This window comes from Lathamus discolor, chromosome 2, assembly GCF_037157495.1.
Source record: "Lathamus discolor isolate bLatDis1 chromosome 2, bLatDis1.hap1, whole genome shotgun sequence".
NCBI classification, from domain to species: domain Eukaryota; kingdom Metazoa; phylum Chordata; class Aves; order Psittaciformes; family Psittacidae; genus Lathamus; species Lathamus discolor.
Genome location: NC_088885.1, coordinates 57,148,160 through 57,172,850, shown reverse-complemented (window position 1 = coordinate 57,172,850; position 24,691 = coordinate 57,148,160). Strand labels below are relative to the sequence as shown.

Here is a 24,691-nt window from a genome sequence, read left to right as displayed (position 1 = left end):
GAGTGGAAATTGTAGATTAAAATGTTTTGGCTTATCCGGACAAATTCCAAGCACCTGGCCAAACATCAAGATAGAGTCCAGATGGTTTCAGACAAGCCACAGGACATATTCTAATTACATAGAATAAACTTTCATTAGAGATTTTCTAGCCTCATGCCTTTAGAGAAAGCTTTCTAAACAAAAGGTGAACACATACTAATCCAGCATTGTTCCTCTGAAGCTTCCCAACATCCTAAACCAATGATTTTTTAAGTCTTTTCTCCACACGCCCTCAAACACATGATGAAAACTGTCCTACTGTCAGAGCTAGATGTGGAAATGGGTGAGAACAAAGTCCATTAAAAGCTGGTCCAAAGTTGTGAAAAAATAAGCATGAGGATAGCAGAGGACAAAAATTTACAGTACTCTTAGGGGTCTGCCTGATTCACCACTAATGTGGGACATTAAAAAGGTACAAAACAAACCATCACTGACAGAATTTACCATCCAATGACATTCTCTGCACACTGGGTAGTTTTTAATCCACAATAGGACACTTGATTTAAATCTTATGTTCACTGTAGTTTTTAAGAAACATTTAAAATTATTAAAAAAATCCCATGTATGTATTTTGAATGCAAACATACAATGAAACGGAGCCTTCTCAAATCTTTCTTACCCTAGTTTCTTCCCATCCTCAAAATTTAGTACATGAGAAATTCTGATTTCCTCAATCACACGCTTGCTCTAATTTGAACTGGCTTTAATTACTACTTTTGCTAACAATGCATTTTTTATGCTTGGGGGAAAAGAACCACATCAGCCTTCATGAACATCCGAAGTACATATTTAGCAAATTCTTTTGCATAACTTCAGTGTCAAGTCATGCTAGCAAAAACCTACCTGGATCGCCTATCATAACTTCTGGATCTTCGATAGCTGTCACTCCTTTTACTTCTACTTCGACTTCTGCTGTAGTAACTATCATACGTGTATGACCTACTTTATAATGAAAATAAAGTTAAGTGTAAATTTACAATTCCTTGTCTAAAATGCAATTTCATATATTTATTAAAGACATTCATACACAGAGATGAGCAGCTATACAGAAATTACTTTTGAAGGGTGTGCCAAACAATAATTCTATATTTTATAAAAGTTTAAATACAAGTATCTTAAAAACAACAGTAAAAATCTCAAATTTATTAATCCAGAAAAGAGATACTAACCATTTAAACAGTTTCACATTTCACATTTTCTCTACAAATTGTAGACGCAGTAAACATCATTTATACCTCAGTTGATTTCTTTTAACCCATAAAGGGAAATGGGTTCACTATTACTTATCTCAGATCACCTATAACTGCAATGCCAAGATGATTTTGTTATTTTCATCTTTTAAATGTATCTGATGTCGATTTTGCTTTGATTCAAGGTGCTATCATGATATTATAAAATATAAATGCCATAGATAAAGAGGTACTCTTAGATTTTATTTTTTTATAATACACACATTTACTGCAGAGTTTGTATAAAACTATAATACAGTTTTTATAAAGCTATAATCCATACCTGGATCGACTATGATGATCGTAAGAACTACTTCTGGATCTACTTCGACTATAGGTTCGACTGATGAAAACAAACACACAGATGTTTTAAGTTAATCAGAAACAAGTGCTGAAGAGAACAGGAGGAGGGGGAAGCAAGAGGCAAGGAACATACTTTGCTCAGAAATTCTTATCTACACTACAAACATTCGATAAAGTAAAAGGAAATTCTGAAATCCAACTGTTCTAACCTGCACATTTCAAGTAGCTACTTCAGACTGTAGTAGGCATAGCTAAGCGTACAGCCAAGCTCAGAGACTGAGGCATCAGACTGGTTTGTAATACATCCTAACACTGTCCCCAGTTAGAGAAACTCACCTACGGCTCTTGTAACTGTGGTAAGAACTACTTCGACTTCTTGACCGATCTCTACTATACCATCCTCTGCTTCGGCTTCTTGTATAGCTTCTTGATCTACAATGAATGGACAACTTTGAAAAGTACAAAATAGGATGTAACTGAAGAGAAGAGCATTACAAAGCTTCATCTTTTAAGATAGGTATTTATTCCATACTTGATAAGTGACATAGCTGAAAAAGAAATAAGACTTCAAAATACCAGAGCTTTCACTTTAAGCTGTGGGAGCAGCATAAACTTCTTACCGATATGAAGATGTAGAACTTCGCGAACGACTTCTTGAGTGACTGTAAGATATGGACCTTGTTCTGTGTCTGGATTTAGATTCAGATTTACTTCGTGACCTACTGAGACTCCTGGATGGGCTATTATCATCTCTACTTGGAGATTCTTCCTCACTGGAACTTTCTTGGTTCCTCGGCCTTCGATTTAGCCGTGCTGTTTTTCTAACTTCATCAAACAGAGATCCAGGCCTTACTTTATTTTTAGCTTTTATTTCAATTCTTAACCCTGCCGGTTTAGGCTCTGGTGCTGAAGCTATGTTCTTAACTTCTGCAGCAGTACTAATTGTGGTTGGTTGTAAGTTAGCAACACCTTGCAAAGGCTTCCATTTATTATCTATCATATTGCTTTGTGTATTTTCAGTAATTTCACTTTTTAAACTACAGTCTTTAGCACTAGACACAGGGGCAGAATTATTTTCTTGCATTCCCATTTCTTTTTCTTCTTTAATATTTATGAAGTCTATAACATTGTTTCCTAGTTTGACAGCATCTTGTTCAGGGGTCTTAACCTGTAAATCTTTGTTTATACTAGCAGCTAAAGCCTGAGGTTTAGCAGTGAGAATGACAGGAGACAAAACATCCACATCAACTTTCCCTGGTGAGTTACGATCTGGAGTACAAATCTCCATGTTGTCATCTGTCTCAATAACATCTTGCAATCCATTCTGGTTACTTTCTTCAGCTTGTTTCATCTCGTCTTTGCAAGTGGTCACATTTATTTCTGAGTTTAAGATACTGTCTGAAGCATTCATTTCAATGCTATCTTTATTAAAGTTATTACAATCTGGAGATGCAACACATGTAGTGGTTTTAGTTAAAAGGTTTTCATCCACAGAAGGCTTTTCAGTTAAATTTCTCATTTTATCTTTGACTATTTCATCCTTGTCATAAACTTGGTTTTTATCTTTTATGTTCCTGTTAAGCTGCTTTTCTTTATCATCCTTGGTAACCAGCTTTTCATTTATCTCATCATCATCTTCTTCACCGTACTCCAGGGGGGGCTGCCAATGAAACATTTCTTTTCTTTTCTGAACTTTGTGTTTCTTCTCCTTTTTCCCTTTCGATTTTTCTTTTGCTTTTTTTGAATGGGATTTTTTAAGAGCTTTCTTCGATCCACGTTTGTGTTTTTTTGACTTTCCTCTAATGTTTGTTGAGCTAGAACAAGAGCTATCAGATTCAGAAGATGACAACTGCTTGCTTGTCTTCCATGTACAATCAGAATCCAGAAAGCCTTCTGAAGAATTTGATTGTTTTTTTATTCTTTTGGTAACACTAAGCTCTGCATCAGATCCTGATGTGGCCTCTCCTTCTTCTTTACTAGAGGAGAGTCTGGAATCTCCCCTATTATGCCTTGCCTCTCCTTTTTCAGAATTTGATTCAGAGTCCCATTTACTACCTGAATAGGATTTTTGTTTAGTTTTTCCACCACCTCTAGGTTGCTCAGAAGATTTCTCCTTAGCTGCTTTCTTTTTAGCATCATCAGAATCCTGCTCGCACTTGGGTTCCTTCTCCCCTTGCTCAGAACTTAAGCTATTTTTGTCCCGTTTTTGAGTACCCCTTTCTAACTGAAAACGGCCTTCTTTTTCTTGGACTGCTTTCATTTTGGCAGAATGCTCACTGTCAGTAGAGAAGTCTGAAGATGATGAACTATCACTCTCTTTCAAGCCCTGAGAAGACTCGTCGTAGTCTTTCGTACGTTTATAAGGGACAGTGCTTTCAGAGCTTGTTTCTTGCCTCAGTTTAAGAGGTCGAGCCTTCTGATCACTTGATGCAGATTTTCTTTTGCTTCTGTCATCATCACTAAGGGAAGAGTAAGACGTTGACTCACTATAACCTGACCTGTCACTGCAGTATTTACTCAGTGATGGTGATCGGCCAGAAGAACGAGATTTTGTTCTAGAGCTAGATGGACTTCTAGATCTTGTATAAGATCTTGAGTATGACCTACTTCGAGAAGACCTGCTTCTTGATCTCAGACAACTGTCTGAGCTTCTGTCACTGTGGTATTTGGAATAACCACTTCGATCACTATCTGAACTCCTTTGTCGCTTATGATATGAGGAAGCAGTATTAGCCTCTTTAACAGGTACTAAATTGTAACTAGTTTGTGTGGGTATTAAATGTGTCGTTTTAGCTTTCATTTCCTGAATTCGCTCGTAAGATGGCTTCCACGGTTTCTGCCCAGGTTTCCACCTTGAAGGCGGTGGACTCTCACTTAAAGGTATAACAGGAAGGCTGTCTGAGACAACTGGTGGTACAACAACTTTATCACTTGGGAGTATAACTGCTCTTACAGGCTCAGCAGTCTTGGCAAGCTTATTCTCATTTAATCGTGTTGAAATATTTCGTGGAGAATTGGAAACTGTCTTTTTATGCCTAGGGTTAGAACTCGACCTTGACCTACTTCGTGAACACGATGATTTAGAGGCTGATCTTGATCTAGAGCTTCTTCGGGAGTAAGATCTTGATTTAGACCTAGATCTGGACCTGTAGTATGATCGAGTCCCTCTGCTTGATAAAGTTGATGAGCTCTGGTCTTCCTTGTCAGATTTAGACCAGTCCCTTCTGGATGAATGTCTGGAAGATGATGAAGAAGAACGAGATTTCCTGTCACGATCACAAGATGATTTTGTCCTCCTGAGGAAGGAATGAGAAGACTCCACATCTGATGAAGCAGATGTTTTCTTCTTTTTTGTTTGCTTGTGCTTCTTGAAATGCTTCTGCTTTTTAGATTTCTTTTTATGTTTCATCTTTTTTTTATCTTTTCTGTGCTTTTTGTGGTGGCTAGAGTATCTCACAGTACTTAAATCAGAATAACCGTTACGTGACCAAGATCTTGATCTCCGGGACACACTTCTTTCATCCCATCTGCTTGTAGATGGGTCGCTCAACCTAGAAAACAAACCCCACACTAAGTGGAAATTCTTTAAAAACTTCAAATAAATTAAGTATTTTCCACACCTCCAAGGCAAGTAATTATGAGAAATTAACAAACACCCCTTTTACTACCAGACAACTATGTTTTAACTGAGCTTGTTACACTCTTTTTAAGATACGAATTACATCACTATCAAGAAAGCTACTTCTCGCTAACAACTCAATAAGCCAACATCAGAAAAATTTGTATACTGTAGTGCCTGTGTGAAGAGATTCAATGCTTTAACTACCCTAGACTACTGGTTTTTGATGTCTACAACAAAAGGATCCTTAAACATTTAAATACAAATTTTATAACATCTTATTTAGTATTCTTTCCGGTGGTATGTTGCAATATAGCAATAAACTGAACACACAGTATATAAAATTATTCAGCAATAATTTATGATAGATAAAAAGAAAAACTGAAGAACATTACACATAATTTGTTATAAGTTCCTATTTACTATCAAGTAATCAGAAATTCTGAAGAGCTGGCTTCCATCTCAGAGTTTGTAATTGCAGAAAAAACGTAATTAAAACAACGTAAGACTGAGGGATTTGACTGTCTTACTTGGTATTCAAAGAAACCAAATAACCAAGTTTGAGACTAAAGGAAATCTGACATGACTAGCTCTAGGGAAAGCAACAGGAAACTGGACAGGTCAATTACTTACTTCTTAAATAAGTATCCAAGATGACACCATCACAAACAACTCTTCTGACACTTTTCAGGTTGTGTTCATCTGGTGTCACATTAGCAAAGTGGAGGGGTTTTAAGAAAGTTTTCCACTTTTATTTTTTGGAACTTAAATGGAACATGTTAACCACAAAGTCATTCACATTTTCTTTTTTTTTTAAACATGAATAAACATAGTACAGGCACAAAATTTTATTGAAGCTTGTGTAAAAAAAAACAAGACATTTAGAATTTGTATTCAGGATCTTACTTATCGCCTTTACTCCACTTTTCTCCACTAGGTGGTCTGTATGTTCGTAATCTCTGCATTTCCTCCTTCCAGTGAGGAGGGGTCTCACTGCTCTCATCATCATCAGATTCAGAACATGATCGTGATTGAGGTGGGGTGTGATATCGCTATGAAAGCAAGGAAAGATAGTTACATAATATATTTTTCTTTACAAAAGACTGAACAATATAGCAAATAGAACCATATCATAAAATCCTACAATGGTTTAGGTTGGAAGGGACCTTAAAGCTCATCCAGTTCCAAACCCCTGCCATGGGCAGGGACACCTTCCACTAGACCAGGTTGCTCTAAGCCCTGTTCAGCCTAGCCATGAACACTGCCAGGCAGGGGGCAGCCACAGCTTCTCTGGGCAACCTGTGCCAGGGCCTCACCACCCTCACAGGAAAGAACTTCTTCCTCAGATCTCATCTTAATCTCCCCTCTGTCAGTTTAAAGCCATTCCTCCTTGTCCTATGCCTAGATGCCCTTGTAAAAATTAAAAGTGCATGCACACATCTTCATTACACAAGCTAGACAACATTATCCACACAAGGTCTATGAGGTAAACACAAATTCCAGGTTTCTTGCCAAAAATACCCACGTTCGGTATGCATATATCCCACACAGCTAGCTGTATCTTTTCATTCTCCAAGAGCATTTCACAAATAGGGCCCAGGAGCTAACCCATTTTTACCAGACATAAAAGGAAGAATCAAGAAGAGGTCATGGATTCTCTTTACGTAACACCTTTTGGAATAACACAATTACTGCAGATAACCAGCTTTTTTTTTTTTTCATGATACTAAAGCACAGATGTTTCACTTCAGTTAGCAGACTCTTAACTGCTTGTATGAGAAAAGACAAGCCCTATTTCAAAAGTTAATGCTGTTCACTCCTTCAGAAATAGGAATCCAGTGTAAGACACCTTAAAAAAAAAAAAACACACAATAAAAAAAACCCAACAAAGGACATCTTCCACAGAAGCGTAACGAAGTATCATGCTTAAAGCATTACACTTAAGCACAGCATTTAAGTAGGCAGTAAGAGCTACTTGCACAGCAGAGAAAGAACTCAAATGTTGCTAACTCATTTTCCATTCCCCAGTTGGATACACACGTAAATTCTGTGAGGAAATTAGATGCTCCTTGACTCAATAAAGAAAAACATCTGGAATTCAGTCAATTATTTTAAGCCACTTATAAAAGAAAGCAATATGTAGGGAAAAAATATTGCCCCCCAGAATAAATAAAGAAAGATGTGTGTATTGGTTTATCCAGTTGATTACGGGCAGAAGTTCTTAAGATATCCTGTTTATATAAAAGATAACCTGCCATGAAGACTTGGAGCTTCTCTACCCTTTGAACTGAAGCAATGACTACTTAAAAAAAACCCTCTTACAAATAAATGGCATGCAATAGGTTGCAAAAGTGTCATGGACCTTCCTAATTCTCTCATATTACATTCAGGAGTCCCACAGAACCCCAGAAAATTCAGGACTAAAAGAGTATTTTGAAAACCATCAGACAAGTTCACCCTGGATACAAACTTTTGCTGATCAGTCTATTAGAGATAGGAGAAAAAGGTGTTTCCCCAACTAAATGCTAGCCCTGAATTATTTCTGTTATGACTGGTTTTCATTCTTGATTTTGCCAAGAAGGTACCAAAAATATGAAAAACAAGACAGAGACACCCAAATCCCTGGCAAAAGCCAATTCCACTCAACTTTAAACTAGTTTTCCAGAAGTCTTTATTGACATAAATATTTTAAAACACTCAATTTAAAAAGCTTCCTTTCATGGATATCACAAATACCAGATACAAATGAAAGATTTAATGTCATGGCTGGCAAATGAGGGTTGGTTCTCAGGTGAGGCTCAAACACTACAACACCTTGGTCCATGCTACAGCCAAGCCATTAATTTTGTGGCTTAAAATAATTGCACCATAGGGATCAAGAGAAAAGTACTTCTCAAATTCAGTGGCTACCACATAAGAAAATAATGCTCAGAGAAGTCTCAGTTAAGATTATTGTAATGAAAAGTGTCTTCAACTATACAGACACTGTTCTTTGGTGTTGCTGGGGTGGTGTTTTTTTTTCCCCTCTGTGTGTTTTTTTGTGGCTTTTTTTTTTTTGAGGACTCCCACCTACAAAAAAAATTGTCATGACCAAACCTTGGTTTGGTTTATGGTTACCCACATGCTGCTTGCTAAATTGATCCAGGAAAACATTCAAAATGGGAATAATATGCTCAGTCATGGTATGCTACAATTTGAAATACATCAAAATCAAATGCACAGTTACAAAAGCTTTTCTTATTTTCTCCCTCTTTTACTGACTGGAAAACATGAGCACAGCTACACAGTGCTTTGAGTCCTGCATTGAGGTTTATTAAAGAAGAGACAATAAAAGTTTTGCTTGACTAGAGTAGAACTATGGCAAAAGCAAAAGTCTTCATGATACCAAAGATTTGAAGTGGAAGTGAGATTTGCATAACAGCGGCAGTCTTCAGAGAGGAAGGTTGGGAAAAAGAAGGACAGAACCTGCAGGTCTGTAAAAAGGCTTTGCTATCAGCACTGCAAGAAGTAACTTCTTGCCCATGCAGAGCCATCTATGAAAGGACACAGACATGATCTCAGTCAGGACAGCTGATGAAATTTGACAAGCTACAATAGAATCCTACAACAGTTTGGGACCTCAAAGCTCTTCCAGTTCCAACCCCCTGCCACACGCAGGGACACCTTCCACTAGACCAGGCTGCTCAAAGCCCCATCCAACCTGGCCTTGAACACTGCCAGGGATGGGGCAGCCACAGCTTCTCTGGGCAACCTGTGCCAGGGCCTCACCACCCTCACAGGGAAGAACTTCCTCAGATCTCATCTAAATCTCCCCTGTCAGTTTAAAGCCATTCCCCCTTGTCCTATCACTACATGCCCTTGTCAAAAGCCCCTTTCCAGCTTTCTTGTTGGCCCTATTTTAGGTACTGTGAAGCTGTTCTAAGGTCACCCTGAAGCTTTCTCTTTAGGCTGAACAAGCCCAGCTCTCTCAGCCTGTTTTCATAGCAAAAGTGCTCCAGCTCTCTACATGAAACTATATTAAGTGGCTCAAAAAAAAAAGAAAAAAAAAAGGAAATGAAAGGTTGACAAAATGTCAAAAAGCAGAACAAACAATGTAAGCGATTCCACCAAAGTTGCCAACAAAACTGCTGTTTCTCAGCAATGCTAAGTACAGGCATCAGAAGATGAAAATACCAAAACTCAGGAGGACAAGCAATATACATCGCAAAGGACTGCATACACTTGGGACACTATAGACCTGCTTTGTCTACTGTTACGTGTTATAGTCCTAATGCTGAACAGAAACAGCAAAAGAAATCCAGTGAGCGGAGTAAAAGCTCTCGTCACTTCTCATTACTTTAGATCTTGTGGATCATGTGGGATGACTGGCTGAATTACTCTCAATCTTCAACAGAAATAATAATAAAAAAAATTATGCCTGAAGACTTCTCATAGCTGAGGAGCAAGCATTTGTTTTCCCAAACAATCTTCTTATTCTATCCTTCTTGTTACTGGCTTTTTGTAAGTGTTATAAAATGAACTATCAGACAATATTTCAACCTAAACTGGAATCTACAACATGTCAACAACAGTTAAAGTGTCACACAAAGCCTCAAAGGAAATTCAAAGCTGAAGGTCAGAGAAGACACTCTGGATGGAGGGAAAAAAAGACCCCAAAAAAACCCAATCAAGAAAAAATTGCCACATACTATTGTGCCTCTTCCTTTAATTTTTCGTCCAGATTTAGAGACTGATGGTTTCGGGTCAGCCAGAACTGGTGTAGTATCAAGAAGCTTCCTACATAAATTAATAAAATATGAGCTTACATTGAAAAAAACCCAAAAAAATTAACTTGAATTAATTTTAAGTTAATAATGCAAAATATTAATCTTATTTATCTTAAGACCGTCGACCTAAGAATTCAGTGAATTCTCCAGGAAATAAAGCAAGACACGAACAGTTCTGCAATGAAAGGCAAATCAAGATATACTTGGTTTTGATCAAATCTGTAGCCTATCTGACCTCTCCACCTGTAAATAAATGCTAACAGTGAACTTGCGAAGCATTATTAAAGTGGTAAGTGGCTTTTCTAAAAAGGAACTGCGTTTGGCGCACAAATCATGAAGACAATATGGATAGAAGAGTTTCAGGATCTCTGCAGTTACACAACCATGTCTTAACTCAGAGAGTGGCAATTCATGATAGTTCACAGGTTCCAAAGCCTTGCTTCTTTCCTAAACAATAAGAGGTAACTCAGCACTCCTTTTTACAGTTTGTGTAATACCCTTCAGAGAAGCAGTTACTAAAGCTTTGAAAACATAAATAATGTTTCAAGAGAAGATGTACAGGAGACTACACCATTAACTGAAATGAATAAAAAAAACCCAAAACAAACAAATCACCAGGCTGATTTTAAGAAATGTCTGGCAATGTAACATATTGCTGATTTGAAGACGTATCTCACAATATGACTTATTAGCTCATCTGAGTCCAAACACAAAGAAATTAGACAGAAAAAGAACCAAACTGCAATTTAGTAGAGGTGCAAACCAAAGAAAACTGTAAAAAGGACTATTAAATTACCTCGTTTAGACACTAGAGCCTTAGTTTGCTATCAGCACTAGTTACTAGAATGGTAACAGGAAAATTTTTTGCCTAGTTTCCACCAAGAAAACATCATAAAAAAAGCTCAATGTTCCTTACGGTTCAGGTTCTATATTGACAACGGGCACATCTCTTCTCAGCAAAAATCTATTTTCAGGCACTGGGGGAATTTCTTCAGGACGTACCACTGGTTTGTCTCTCTTCGTGCTAACATCAACTGCTTTTTCTGTTACATCACTCTTGTCAGAAAGGCTTCTATGAGAAAAAACAAGTTGATAAATCAAAACTAACTGTCAACTGATAAACACCTCTTTTCAAAGCAAATCCCAAAAAAAAGCCCATATCGTGCATTAAGCTTTAAGATAGCTTACCAATCAAAACATTCTTCATTCATAACCCATTTTAAGCTAAATAGGAAGGATACACTATTACTGGAAGGAAGGTTCAGGTGTTGCTTTACAGCAAGTAATTTTGCTTTGAATTTGCCATTTGTCATGAAAAATTTTAAAATCTAATCAAATATATATCAAAAAAATCTATTACCTGACTAATCTTTCACTTTAACTCAGGTATACCGAGTCCCAAATACTTCTAACATGCTGAGATTTACTCATTTCAAAAATCACTCTAGCTTCCATCTACAAAGATCCTAAACTCTTTCATGGAATAACCTACTCAAACTTAGCTTTAGAGGTTTTTGGGTTGGTGTTTAATAAAAATCAAGCATCAAACCCCAAACTTGAGTAAAACATAAGCAGTTTTCATACTAATTGCTTCAGTACTTCATGAAAACAAAGTAGAATTTCTCAGATTTCTCTGAAATTCTTAAATCTAAGAGACTAGTCACCCACCGTCTTTGGTTTGAGGTTCGCCTGCACTTTGGATCCTCTTTCTTCCTCTCTTCCTTTCTTCGTTTTCTTGATTGTTTGGTTTTAGCTCTTCTTTTACGCTTTCTTCTTCTGCTTCTTTCACTTTCAGCTTCACTTTCAGATGAACTTTCTGAAGAGCTTGATGCACTGGAGGAGGAGTCTGAAGCTTCTGACTCCGAACATACTTTCTTCTTCTTCTCCAAAGCTTAAAACAGAGATTTTAAATTTACAGTGTGCACATATCCGTGTGTGTAGTGTGTATACATACAGCACAAAATGTATCATTTTATGTATGTATAAATACACAGACGTACTGTTTCAGAAGAGCTCTGTGAACTTTTTTCACAATGAGTTAAAGTACAACAATAAAAACTGATATCTGCCTGGTCTAAACCCATACCACTAAAAGACACAAATATTTTCCAGCAAAGATAGTTCCTATGGAGTAAGCTGTAAGAACTTCCATGCATGAATTCCACCATATAAGATGACACATCACTGCAAAGCCAAAACATTTTTACATTAATACACAGTAAGTTTATAAATGAAGTTCAACATTATCATGTGCCAAGCTAATATAAAGAAAATAGTTCTAAGAAGGAGGGTTCCCCCCTTTTCTCTTTTGAAAAAGGTATTTTAAGTTGTAATACTGAATTCGCACCTTTAGGTTAGAATACACAGATAGGAAAAGACCATCTATAGTAAAAAAAAAAAATAATTTTTAGAAAGCAATGCACAGGTTACAGAACAAAGTTTAAGAAAGAATTAGTCATGGCCTCAGCTGTATATTTCTTATTATAAATCTTTGTCAATCACTCTGCATGTGATACTTTCTTACTCTATCCTCCTGACTTTCTTTAAAGGACATAAATAACCACATTATCCTTAAGGAAGGCCAAAAATGAAGGGGAAAACACAACCTTTTAACACTCTGCTACATTATAGCAACTGTCCAAACACGTATTTAAAATTATTTATTCCCTAAGAATTCTCATGAAATCATGTTGACTATGTATACTACATGTTAACATTACATGATCTTGCAATTCAAACTCCAGAAACTGCACAAAATTCAACTCCAAGAAAATCATATTTTGAATCTCTTTCAAACTCAGAAAATCAAATTGCAATTATTTTTTGTGCAAGTCACATTAACCTCAAACATTAAGAACAGGAAGCAGGGATACGTTTTCCAACACACAAAGGTTTAGGTCAGAAAAACCTTCTCCCTTGCTATGCCTTCCTCATTTACACCATTTTTTTTTAAGTTTTAAAGGCTTGTAAGACTTAAGATTCTACAGATTCACCATAATGATTTTTTGATGTTGGCAAAATTTTCATGTTCTCTGAACTCTAATGTTTGGACTCAATGATCTTAAAGGTCTTTTCCAACCTAAACAAATCTGTAATTCTATGAAAACAGTATCAACATTCAATTAACTTCAGATGTATGTATGCTTACCATCTTTTGCTGATTTTGTAACAAGCACCCCACAGTCAATAACTCGTACATCTGCATACGGCCTACTTGCAGTATCGGTTTTCAGATTTTCTATTTGTTCTATTACCTCAAACCCAGAAATAACCAGTCCAAAGACAACATGTACACTGCAGAAATAAAATATTTGGAAAGTACATTTATATATTGCTGTTATTATTTTATAATGAATTTCAGATTTAAGAAGTCACTCTGAACTAGAAACATTGAGCTCTTTAAAATGCATTACAGTAATAAACATCTTGGTTTTAAGTTTCACATTTACAACAAAGCTAAGATTTTACTGCAACAGGAAAAAAGGGTCCACTCTGGTTCAATGAGAGAAAAACTTGATGTCATTCCACTCTCTTTTACATAGGCACAGTAAATAGATCATTATTTCCAACATATCCTTCTACTTTCGCAGTTTCATACAATAGAGAGATCATGAATACATATACAAAGCTGACAAAGAACTGCAGTTTTCCCCAGAAAAGAAGCATTTATAGGTCTATACAAACTCAGCACACAAGTTCCCACTGGCATTGCAGGGACAGTTATAACTAAGGAATCCCCATTTCTGTCCAACATCTCCCACATTTCTCTCTCCTTCTGTTTGCCCGTAACTTATACTCCATGGAACTAGCCTATTCTGGGGATAAAACCACACCACAAAAGAGAGTACTATCCAAATACATTAAACTTGACATTTCAACTCACTGATTTATGGATTGAGGGCAGCAACCAGTTTTAAAAATTTATTATGAGGGTTTAAGCCCTTCCAAGTTTTTGACCAGCTTTAGAAATTAAGTTATAACTTGAAATTTTTATAGAATTGAAATCTTTTTTTTCCTTCTTCTGCTATTGTATAGTCTTCCAGAGAATTAAGAATTTGTTTCCCTGTTGTTGTCTACTTTAAATATAACATGTGAAGATTTACAACCTTCAAATTTTAGACATCACTGGAGGAAGGATTCTTACCCATCAAGATGAGGAGCAGGTTTTGTTGTTCTGTTTGACAAACGGCAAGATGGCAAGATGGAAAAAAATAAAATAAAAAAATAAAATAATCAGGGATTCAGATGCAGTAAAAGAGGAGAATGGGATGGGGGGGGGGAAAAGAAGTGAAGGTAAGACAAAAAAAATAGTGAAAAAATCCAGTTACACACACAGAATTAAAAATATTTTATAGATTACTCATACAGGTTTTCTTAAACTTTTACATGAAATTTATTTGAAGCTTAGCTAACTATGCACGCTTGAAAGATGTACCAAGTATCATTTTAATGCATGCAATAAACAATTTTGAAATAAAAAATTTTGAAATAACAGTCTTTAAATACACATTAAAATATAACTCACTAGCATTTTTAGTCACAGAGAAGATGCAATTTGGAATTAGATATTGGGTATGTAATGAAATTTAAATGTTTCTGAGACTGTTAGGTTCTTACATTACAAGGCCACTATAAAGTCAGTTTATTTAAAAAAAAGAGTTATCGCATGTAACAGATACTTTGCTCCCCCCTCCCACTTCTTTCTTACTTTCCACTTCCCTGATTGGCATTGTGACCCAGAATGCAAAGCAACACTTTAACCATCAGCTACAGCACTTCATCAGCTCACAGGCTTCCCAAAAGCAACAGCAGCATAATGCAAGCAGACATCATGTGCTGCCCTACAGTTTACTACTGTGGTTAAGTGCAGATTTCTTCCCTATTTTTCAGCTTCCCACCTTCAGCCATTTGTAGCCTGAAGGAACCACCTTCCATTTTGTACACTATCCTAAAACCAGGCCTGTGGAGTTATGCCAGATTTCTGAGTTGACTTCAAATTGGAATATTCAAGGCTGTGCATATACGTTAAGATTCACCCTTTTTGTGGTAATGCTATGACCTAGTATTTCTCTAGATCCTTTTCCAAAAAGGAAAGGAAACTATTTTTGCAAGGAAGCCTGCATTAAAGCTGCACAGGGAACCCTGCTATGCAGACAAAATCTGTAAAGAACATCAGAGCATTGAAAAAAAAAAAAAAAAGCAAGCTAATTTGCATCCAAAGCTATTTTAATATTTGAGCACATCCTTCCTCTCTCTTCCCCAGGCACTGTTTTGCCTTTCCAGCCTTCTTCCACTGAACTCTCCTCTCAAAATGTATAATCCATCACAGATACTTTTTCTAAATTTACAGTAGCACAGATGTGGTACAATGAAGTCAGTTTTTCACTGCTAAAATAAAATACTACTTTTAAAGCACGTATCTTCACTCAAGTTTTGAACTATTCAGTCACAAAACACTGCAGTGCGGAACACATGCCAAAAGATGGAACTGTGAATCAGGAGCGTTTACACTCTTGATATTTTTATATATATCTTTTTAAGCTCCAAATGCCAGACCTTCCACTCCTGTAATACTGAATAATATAGAAAACTTAAGTTTTACATTGGGAAATAAAAGCTATCAAGACAATATTTAATTTTTCAATAGTTGGGGGTATTCTTTGGTCTTCCCTTGTCAGTATTGCTACAAATAAAAAAATGTCAACAGCTTTTTACGTTCTTTAAGCAAGAGTTAACTGCATTAACAACCTGCTGCTAAGCAAATGGTTTAAGCAGGCTTAATTATAAGGCTGATTTAAAGTAGTGAAACAATAGAAGTGGGTTACTTCAGTGAAACCAATAATAAACAAGACTGAGTGCTTAGAATTAGCTAGAAACAGCAGTAGGTTCAAACACACTTGATGTGGAGGCTGTAGTACTGTGCTCCTGCCATGCCAAAGCAGCACTTGAAGACCTTGAGCAAATTACCTGATCATTTACTTTGCTTAGACTAGTCCTTGATAGCAAAGAAAGGGATAGTTGGCACATTAAAACTCATGTAGAGGTTTCTTCCATTGCACTGAAAATTTGATAAATTTATTGAATTTCTCTCATCTACTAGTATATGAAGTGAGAACACAAGGAAGAGAATTATCCCAAAAGAAAACTTCAGATGCATGACAAGGAGTTAGGCGACTTTAACAGACTTCCTATGGGAAGAAGAAACCCAACACCTCGCTCTGCTTTTGAAAGTTTTCTCATTTAAATGTGAAGGTTTTAACATGACATTTATTTTGCAAACGTGCACTTTAAATGACCACTTTGAAGCTGTCTAGGTATGTTCTGCCTTTCGACTCTTGAATGCTTACTTTGGCTTCAAAACAATCAGGAGAAAACCTACTTACTGCCTTTGCACTACAGAAACCTAGAGTCACGATGAGTTCCTCCCTCAAAATAATATTTCAATAAAACATTTCTATACAGAACTTCTATAAGTTAAAACACTCAAAATCTGCCTTATACTGTTGTCCATGTTATTTACAGAACAAATACCTTTTTTCACTTAAGTTTAAAGAAAATTAGCTTAGGATACTGATGAAGAGAAAAGCATCTCTTTGATAACAGCAAGTTATCACCCACCCCCCAAGAACTCATTCCTAACAAAGGATTCAATGCACATAACAATATGATCAGAAGAAAACAAGAAAGATAAAAACAGAAAGAAGAAAAGGAAAGGACACAGCCTTAGAGGAATGAGACATTACCTTTGGAGCGCACGATGTAACACTGTTTCTGTAAATTTTACACAAAAATGGCAGAAATAAATTGTAATACATTTTCAGACAAAACTGAGTCTATGTTTTATTAAATACAAGTTTACAATTAATATTAATCAGGTTGTATGAAGAACAAGGATGCCTAAAAGAGGGCTCTAAATTTTCTTTAGAATACAAAGTACTTTGAAAACTACAGTAAGTTCTCCTTAAAACCAAAAAGAAACCTGTAGACATAACCTGCTTGCATACACTATTACAAAGATAAACAGTTAGAAAAGAGAATCCTCCCACTCCCCTCTAAGTCTCAATCCAACAAAACGGTTAGAACACATGCACAACCTTAAGCATATGAATAACTGTTTTCAATCGGTTTATTCATGTGCTTGCAGTTACATAGGTGTTCAAATGCTCTCCTGAATGCAGTCCTAAATATATGCTTCAAAGGATGGCACACCATAGCATAAACATTTTGGTTTACAAGTGAAATGTGTAAAGTCAGCGAGTTTACAACTTCATACATTTCATAATTAGCTGACAACTTCCTTGCATCATGAAGCATTTCTAGAGATAAGAAAAATAAGTGGTTTCTCTAAAATAGGTTCATTGCTTGTGTTCAGAATTACAGAAGGACAAACACATGGCAGACATCAGCAGACAAAAATACCATGGTATCATAGAATATGCACCAGCTACTACCATACATTTGCTCTGGTATAATTCTGAACAGCAGTAATGTTTTAAAAATGCCTTATCAGTTGAGCTCATTCTTATTGCTCCCCCCGTAAACTATTAGTTCTTAATTATATCTCTGCATATTCAAGCATGGAGATTATGGTGGGGTTTTTTCTTATTACACATAAAAGCATCCTGTGAATACTTTCACGTGGGCTGTGCTTTCACGTAAACTTCTGATCAAGCCGATGGAACTTGCTTGTGTTATCAGTGCACATGTACTACTTTTTGCTCAAAGATACCGCAATGTCAGCCCTTTCTATTCAAAATGTTTAGATTTTTATATCTTTGTCAAATGCTCAAGAATTGGCTCAAAAGCTATTTTATTCACAGTAAAAAAAACCCAGTGTTGATAAAAAAAAATAGCTGTTTTGAGACACCAAAGACTGAGCAATGAACCACTTTCAATCAGCTGGTAACATTGAGAAATCATTTGTAAAATCAAAACAGAAGAATCCTCCAAATTTATTTTATCCTTCATTTAGCAGATCAAAGTGGTTAATTTGTTGGAATTCAGTAACTAGGCATGGCACCACACATTAAAAACATTTTTAACACAAAAAAGTTTAGTTTTGAGCAAGAAAGCAGAGCTTGATCCACATTAAACCAACATTACCCTCAATATGGAAATAGAATAAACCTACCAGAAACAGCAAAACAGCCTCAAGTTTTAAATAGCTTTTGAACACAGAGGCAAGAACTCCAAGCATTTGAGCTGATAGCGAACACAACCTAGGACTGCTCTTTTAAGTTGTAGTAAGAACTATGTGGCTAAACAACAAAGCAATAAATTAATTATTACACAGAACTTCCCAGGGACGACAAAGAGGTAGGTCACTTATTTTTTTTCCCTTCTGTTGTTTTCTTTATGCTTCATTCTGCACAGACATTTCTTTTTATCTGGTAAGTGTAGCTTGACAGATTGTGTATGACCACAGAAGCAAAGTTAAGCCCATGCAAGCATTTCTAGGATTAGGAATCTCATTAATTTTATAGCACTTTATATACCCATTTTCACACTTATTCTGTGTGCAACTTTCCCTACAAGCAGGCTGGTTGTAGGCCACATGCACGATGGAGTTGCTCTAAATAGATAAGATACCATTAACATCATCAAGCTGCAGCATCCAAGGACAGCCCAACTATTCCTCCCTGACTTTAAGTCAGGGACCTAAAGACATTGGCTGTATTTGGGCAATCCTCTAGATGCACTCCCCCAGTAGCTACTACTACTAGTATTTTCAGCAGCAGTTTAAAACAGCTATTGCAGTACATGAAAAAAGGAAGATGATTCTAGAGTGGTGCCTGTCAACCTCGAACCCGTCCCAGAAATTCTGTATCCGAGTATCAACATGGAAACAGGACAATTAAATGAAGATGAGCACACTCTGGTGGTGCTTAAAATACTTGCTAAATAACTGGTGGTTCTAAAAAGAGTTATTCACAGAAAAGACTCAAATTAAATAGTGGCACTATCTGAAGATACAAATAGCCAAATAACCTGGTACCTTACAACTACCTTCAACACAAGATGCAATTAAATGCTCCAACAGATCCCTCTGGGTGAAGAAAAACTGAAGTTCCAATATTTCACAAGTCTAAATAGCACAAAGGGATACTCTCTGTATCACACTGGATTTCAACAAAATGCATTTCTTCAGACTAGGAAATGTTTCTTAATCACATGTATGAATAGATTTGACCTATTTAAAGTACATGTGCATGACAACCATAATCCTTCCTTAACTCAACATTCCCCTTTCAAGCCAATTATTACTCCTACTCAGGTGAGGACAAAAATTGTAAGTGGGAAAAAATAGTGAACAAACATTACACCCAGCGCTTGGGACATTATATATATATATATATACACACACATTTCTGACTCTTTATTCTGCTTTTGCACTTTGCCTGTTTCTACCAGGCTTTTATCTTATGTTCATTCTTCTCACACTGGCCTCACTGGAGCTCCCTGACAATACTTACACTGTCTATTCCCATGCCTGGTTCTCTATTGCTGCTTATAAATGCTTCAAGCTCACTCATGCCAGAGAAATTCTTGATGAACCAAAGAAAGTTGATGATACTTTAGGACTAGGCAGATGCTTGTTTACTTAAGATTAGTCTGGAGCTTCTATTTTAAATAAATTGACCACTGTAGCTCAACTTTTTAACAATTTTTAGGCACTGCACAGTTGTCTTGTGACCAACTTGTTAGTGCAGCCTGCTAAAGAAATACTTGCTCTCCAATTCCTTTCTCTAGAGACTAGTTATTCCAAATGACATTTTCCTGTGGTAAGCAGGGAAAGCATTTCTGATGATTAAGCAAACCTGTTCCGGTCGTAATTCTTGCTATTATTTTAGCCCTACTTGGACAAATACATAAAAATAACTTGTTTGCACTCCTTATCTGCCACATTAGATGTATATGAGAGGGAGAGTTCTCATTCCTGAAGTTATCCATGAAAAAAAAGCAGAGGGCTAAAGAAATATCTAACCAGTAAAATGAAACATGTTCAAACTACATAAAAAATAAAAAATTAAAAAAAAAAAATCTAAAGTCTGCCACTGAATACTGCCTTTCACACAATTTTCAGGTTGTACATTTAAAGAACATCTTTCCTAATGATAAACTACTTGAATAACTGAGCATTCTTTTGAGTACAAGAAGCATGTTCTACATTCTAATTTCAGCTTGAAGTATATCACTAAAGGAAGCAAACATTTAATTAAAAAAAGCTGTCTAGGTGCACAATATATTCCCTAAAGTAACTCAAAAATGTCACCAAGCAAGACTAACTGCTTTATTATATTGCATTTTAGAGTTTAGACAGAAACTGCCTAAATAAAATCTTCAGTACTTGTTTCCTACTTTGAATCTTAAAATTCAGGCTTTCCACATTACAAAGCCGAAACCAAGGGCTGCACTATTAAAAAAATCTGTACAAAAAGACAGATTGTTGAACTATCCAGCCTTGACTAGTTGTAAACCGAGTTATCAAATGTGGACCTGATTTTGCAACTGACTGTACACACACATACATGCTGTTTTAAGTGGCCTCAGAGCTTTCTGCCCATATTCTGTAATTGCATGGATTCATTCCTGGGATCAGCTGCAGTACTGGAGGCTAATGATGGGGTTCAGCTTAAATGCATAAACCTGAATACAGTAAAGGCATCCATAAGCACCCTGCACCTCAGCTGGTGGCGAGATCTGGGGAGAACACTCAATTGCTAACATACAGAAAACGTGAGCTGCCTTACTTACTGTGCCTGGCTTCAGCTACTGCTCCAGGAGTGCAGGGGGTCTTGGAGGTACTACATCATATTCACACTCCCTGTCTTGGAGTTCCCAAAGGTGTCTCAAACAGCATTAGATGTCTGCATGCAGTAAAATGAAAAAAGCCCCAGACAAGAGGATTGCAGAAGTCTAGACCATTAGAGGATGCTTTAAAGACTGGACAGTAGCCCATGTAAACCTCACTGGTTATTTGGGAGTTCACTCCTGGGCTTGATTCACTTGCCTGACTCTAGAGCAAGATGGTGCCACTTATGACATTACAGGATCATAGAATCATAGAACGGTTTGTGTTGGAAGGGAACATAAAGCTCTTCCAGTTCCAAACCCCTGCCATGGGCAAGGACACTTTCCACTAGACAAGGCTGCTCAAAGCCTTGTCTAGCCTGGCCTTGATGCTGCTAGGGATGGGGCATCCACAACTTCTTTGGGCAACCTGTGACAGTGCCTCACCACGCTCATAGTGACTATCCACAGTAACGATATCCAAGAAATCTGCATGGGGCAGGCCAGTAAGACAAGAGATCTTCACAGAACATGCATGGCTTTCTGTCCCAGCAGCTGATGGCCAGGTAGGACATGCCAGGATGCTAAAATGCCTTAAGATTTCCTACAGGGAGCTGAAGTGAATCTAACTTACACAGAAACAATTATGGTCAGGTAACTTACTCTGCCTGAATTTCCATCAAACTAACACTTTTTCTTTATAGAGAATTGGGGGGGAGAAGGGGAGCAAAGGGGGGAAAACTGAAGAAATATGCATTAAATCTGATTAAAATACATTAAATCACCATCATTCAAAATAATTCTGTGTTTGATGAAAGTGCTCTTAAATAGTTCATTTTATTGTTCCCTGTAAATTACAATTTAGCATCCTACACAACCTTAGATTGTTTTGTTGTGTGGGGAGAGACAAGGTGTTTATGTCTATTAAATCTAATCAAATAAGTAGCTGAGCCTACTGAGCATAAGTGAAATAAGATGACTTCTGAATTGAGTGCAGGAGAGAAAAGAAACTTTAGAGCCCTCAAATGAAAGCTTCTTGACTGATGTGACATCATAAAGTTTCCATGTATATTGTTCAGATAAGCTTAAAAATGGAAAATTATGGCAAGAGAACCAAGAGATAAGTCACCAAGCAGTAAACAGTGAACCAGTGTTTTTCAGAGAGCTTATTAAGCCACATTTCCAGATTAATGTGTGTACATATCCACTCAGATTTACTATAAGGTAACCCAACATCTAAAATTTGCTTTGAAGATGACGGAAAACAAGCTTTTGACACAATTTTATCTCTACAGAACGTCAGAACAGTGGTAACTGTGAAAGACTTCCTCTTAGGTTCCTATTTATTTTCCATTTTTAGGGCATTCTTTAGGAAGAAACCTAAACATGTCTCTTATCTGAACTTCACCATATCATACTGAAGATCTTATTCAAGCAAAGAAAAAAAAAAGATTCTTGGGGACAATTAACTCCTTTACTGAAGACAGGGAAGCGCCATTCATTCTTATCCCCCAAGAAAGATGGCAAAGAAAAAATAGGTTTTTCTAGTTAAGTAACTAAAATTTACTTCTGAAAACACCAGTGTCATTTCTCAAAGTTGTTCTCAGCACAAGCCCAAAGCTATAATTCAGCTCTTTCAGCTGTTAAACATTAACAGAAGGCAATTTTTACAAGGGATTTAACAGGAGGAATGATTATGTAAAAATACAGCAACTTTAAAACTACTAATACTGAATCTAGAATACAACTAACTATCGTAATCAGAAGACCCTGACATGTCAGACCTGAGTACTTACTGATAGTAGAGTCTTGTGTATTTTCTACAATTTAACAGAATATGGCTACACACTGGAATGGATTTATTTAATTTTTTTAAGGTAATGAAGGAAAAATCTGATTATGAGCACATAATTTTATACAGCGCTGGTACCAACATAGTTGGCATAGTAAACAGAACTGTGTAGCAGCATAGAAGAAAATCATGTCTGGAACAAATACTCCAAAATTTAAAAAAACCCGGAACAAACAGAAATCCCAACCCCACAAACAAACAAAATCACCCACAAAACAATAAATAAAACCCTACCCATCCTCCTCCCCAAAAAGAAGAGACAACAAAACCCCCAAACTAAATCATAAACTATCATATTTTAATGAGTATGTGCAAATCCATACAAACCACCTTTAGATCTCACTCCCTCTTGCGTACAATACTCAACATTGTAATTTGCAGATAATCTGTTAAGATTTGGCTGGTGCACATACAAAGCCAAAGAATCTATTTACTGGACATAACAGCTTACTACCCAAGCTGAATTTTTAGGGTAAAAAGCAATGAACAAGGAACACCCATGTAGTACCAGCTTCTAATTCAAATAAATACCACAAGAAAGTTGTTGTAACTAATGTTTCCTATTATAGCTTACACTGCAGGTAGCCACTCAACCCTAGTTAAAATAAGGCAAATGACATTGTTATAGATAATTTAGCAATACCATCTTTCTCATGAATAGCGCTTCTCTGTTTAAGAAAAGCTCAACTGACACGTTACATCTACTCACATGAAAAATTGGGAACCATTGGTATGTTTCCCTCGGTTTGCCATTGACAAAAGGAACGCTCTGTCATGTTTGAGAATAAAGTTTTCATCTGTTTGAAGAAAAAATATGTTTGTCAGATTTTCCCTGACAAGGAACATAAGGCTAAGTTTCTTAGTAACTTATGGATGCTACAAGGAGAAATTCTGCTGCTGCTGAAGAAACATGACCAAGTTAGAGAAAAACAAAAATAAAGTTTAAATAAGCACCTCAAAGTTACAGTAGAAGCAGTTACAAGACAGAAAATCTTCTTTCTTACAGAAAAAACTTTAGATATAGTGCAAACATTCCTGATGAAAAAACATCTAAAGTCATCAGTAGTGTCTTCAATAAACAGTAGATTCTCATAGACTTGGATTTAAACCCAGCATTTTCTGAATAAGAACATTGATGGCAAATTGAATGAAATCCTAAAACAAGACTGAACATACATGATACTGTTATTTACACAGCATGCACCTCAGGTAGAAAGATCAGGAGAACAAGCCATTTCCCCGGTGTGGATCGTTATGAGATAGACACCTATCCACTCCAAACTGGAAGTCTCAAAATGTCCAAGGGAGAAAAAAAATAAATACCTGAATGAGAAACTAAAGAACACACTGTTCCTGCAACCTAAGTATAAAATCAATTCAGACTAAACTAAACATGTATTTTGCATTCCAGTGAATTAAAGAGGACTTCTGGTTGCACAGCATAATATAAAACCAGACTTTCTGAAGCTCATTTTCAAAGCTAAAAATAGTAATTTGAGTGTACAAAGCTGTTACTTGCAAGATTACATATCATGGTCATGCATGTTCAGCACTCACCCCCTTTAGAAACTAACCCTAGTAACTTCTTAGCAAATGGATCTGTTCAAGACTTTCTTTTGACTAAAGGCTGTAATACTCCCACACCAAATTATGTCTCTGTAAGACAAACTTAATGGCATGCACTTTACCACACAGAGCTACTTGCAAGACATACAGAATCGGGGGCTGTTACCCAAATACATGTAGTGCTTTTTTTAATGCTTAAATACCACATTAACTACCCACTGGTTTGTGCTGTTTCGGGTTTTTTTTTCCAGTAAAGAACTTTATTGTCTTTGAGTATGCTATAAACTCACCATTTTTCTTCCAACAACAGATTTTGAAAAGAGGTAAATGTACATTTATTTACAAATTCTTTGCAAGTAAAGTAACTTACGTAGCATATAAACAAAGTAAAAACACTTTTTAGAAACAATCACTAAGCATACAAACCTTGAATAGGGAAGGGGAGGAAAGAGACACTAACAAAACAAGAAATAATTGTTTAGAGATGGAAATTATGCCAGTATTCTTTCTCAGAATAAGCCACTAA

At 36.5% G+C, this 24,691-nt stretch overlaps 1 protein-coding gene across 7 annotated transcripts in view; it reads right to left on the bottom strand.

The window, feature by feature from the left end:
- Window positions 1-24,691, bottom strand: part of NKTR (natural killer cell triggering receptor) — a 52,313-nt gene that overhangs the window by 12,549 nt on the left and 15,073 nt on the right. For 6 of the 7 annotated variants that reach the window (XM_065666920.1, XM_065666921.1, XM_065666923.1 and 3 more), the window contains exons 6-16: window positions 23,309-23,396; window positions 14,101-14,130; window positions 13,105-13,250; window positions 11,625-11,847; window positions 10,873-11,028; window positions 9,879-9,966; window positions 6,097-6,242; window positions 2,192-5,122; window positions 1,908-2,003; window positions 1,552-1,611; window positions 883-981 (exon numbers count right to left, since the gene is read on the bottom strand). In XM_065666920.1, the coding sequence (XP_065522992.1) occupies window positions 883-981; window positions 1,552-1,611; window positions 1,908-2,003; window positions 2,192-5,122; window positions 6,097-6,242; window positions 9,879-9,966; window positions 10,873-11,028; window positions 11,625-11,847; window positions 13,105-13,250; window positions 14,101-14,130; window positions 23,309-23,396 (4,063 nt within the window). The remainder of the gene's footprint in view (window positions 1-882; window positions 982-1,551; window positions 1,612-1,907; window positions 2,004-2,191; window positions 5,123-6,096; window positions 6,243-9,878; window positions 9,967-10,872; window positions 11,029-11,624; window positions 11,848-13,104; window positions 13,251-14,100; window positions 14,131-23,308; window positions 23,397-24,691) is intronic. The other variant, XM_065666922.1, reaches the window with a different exon arrangement.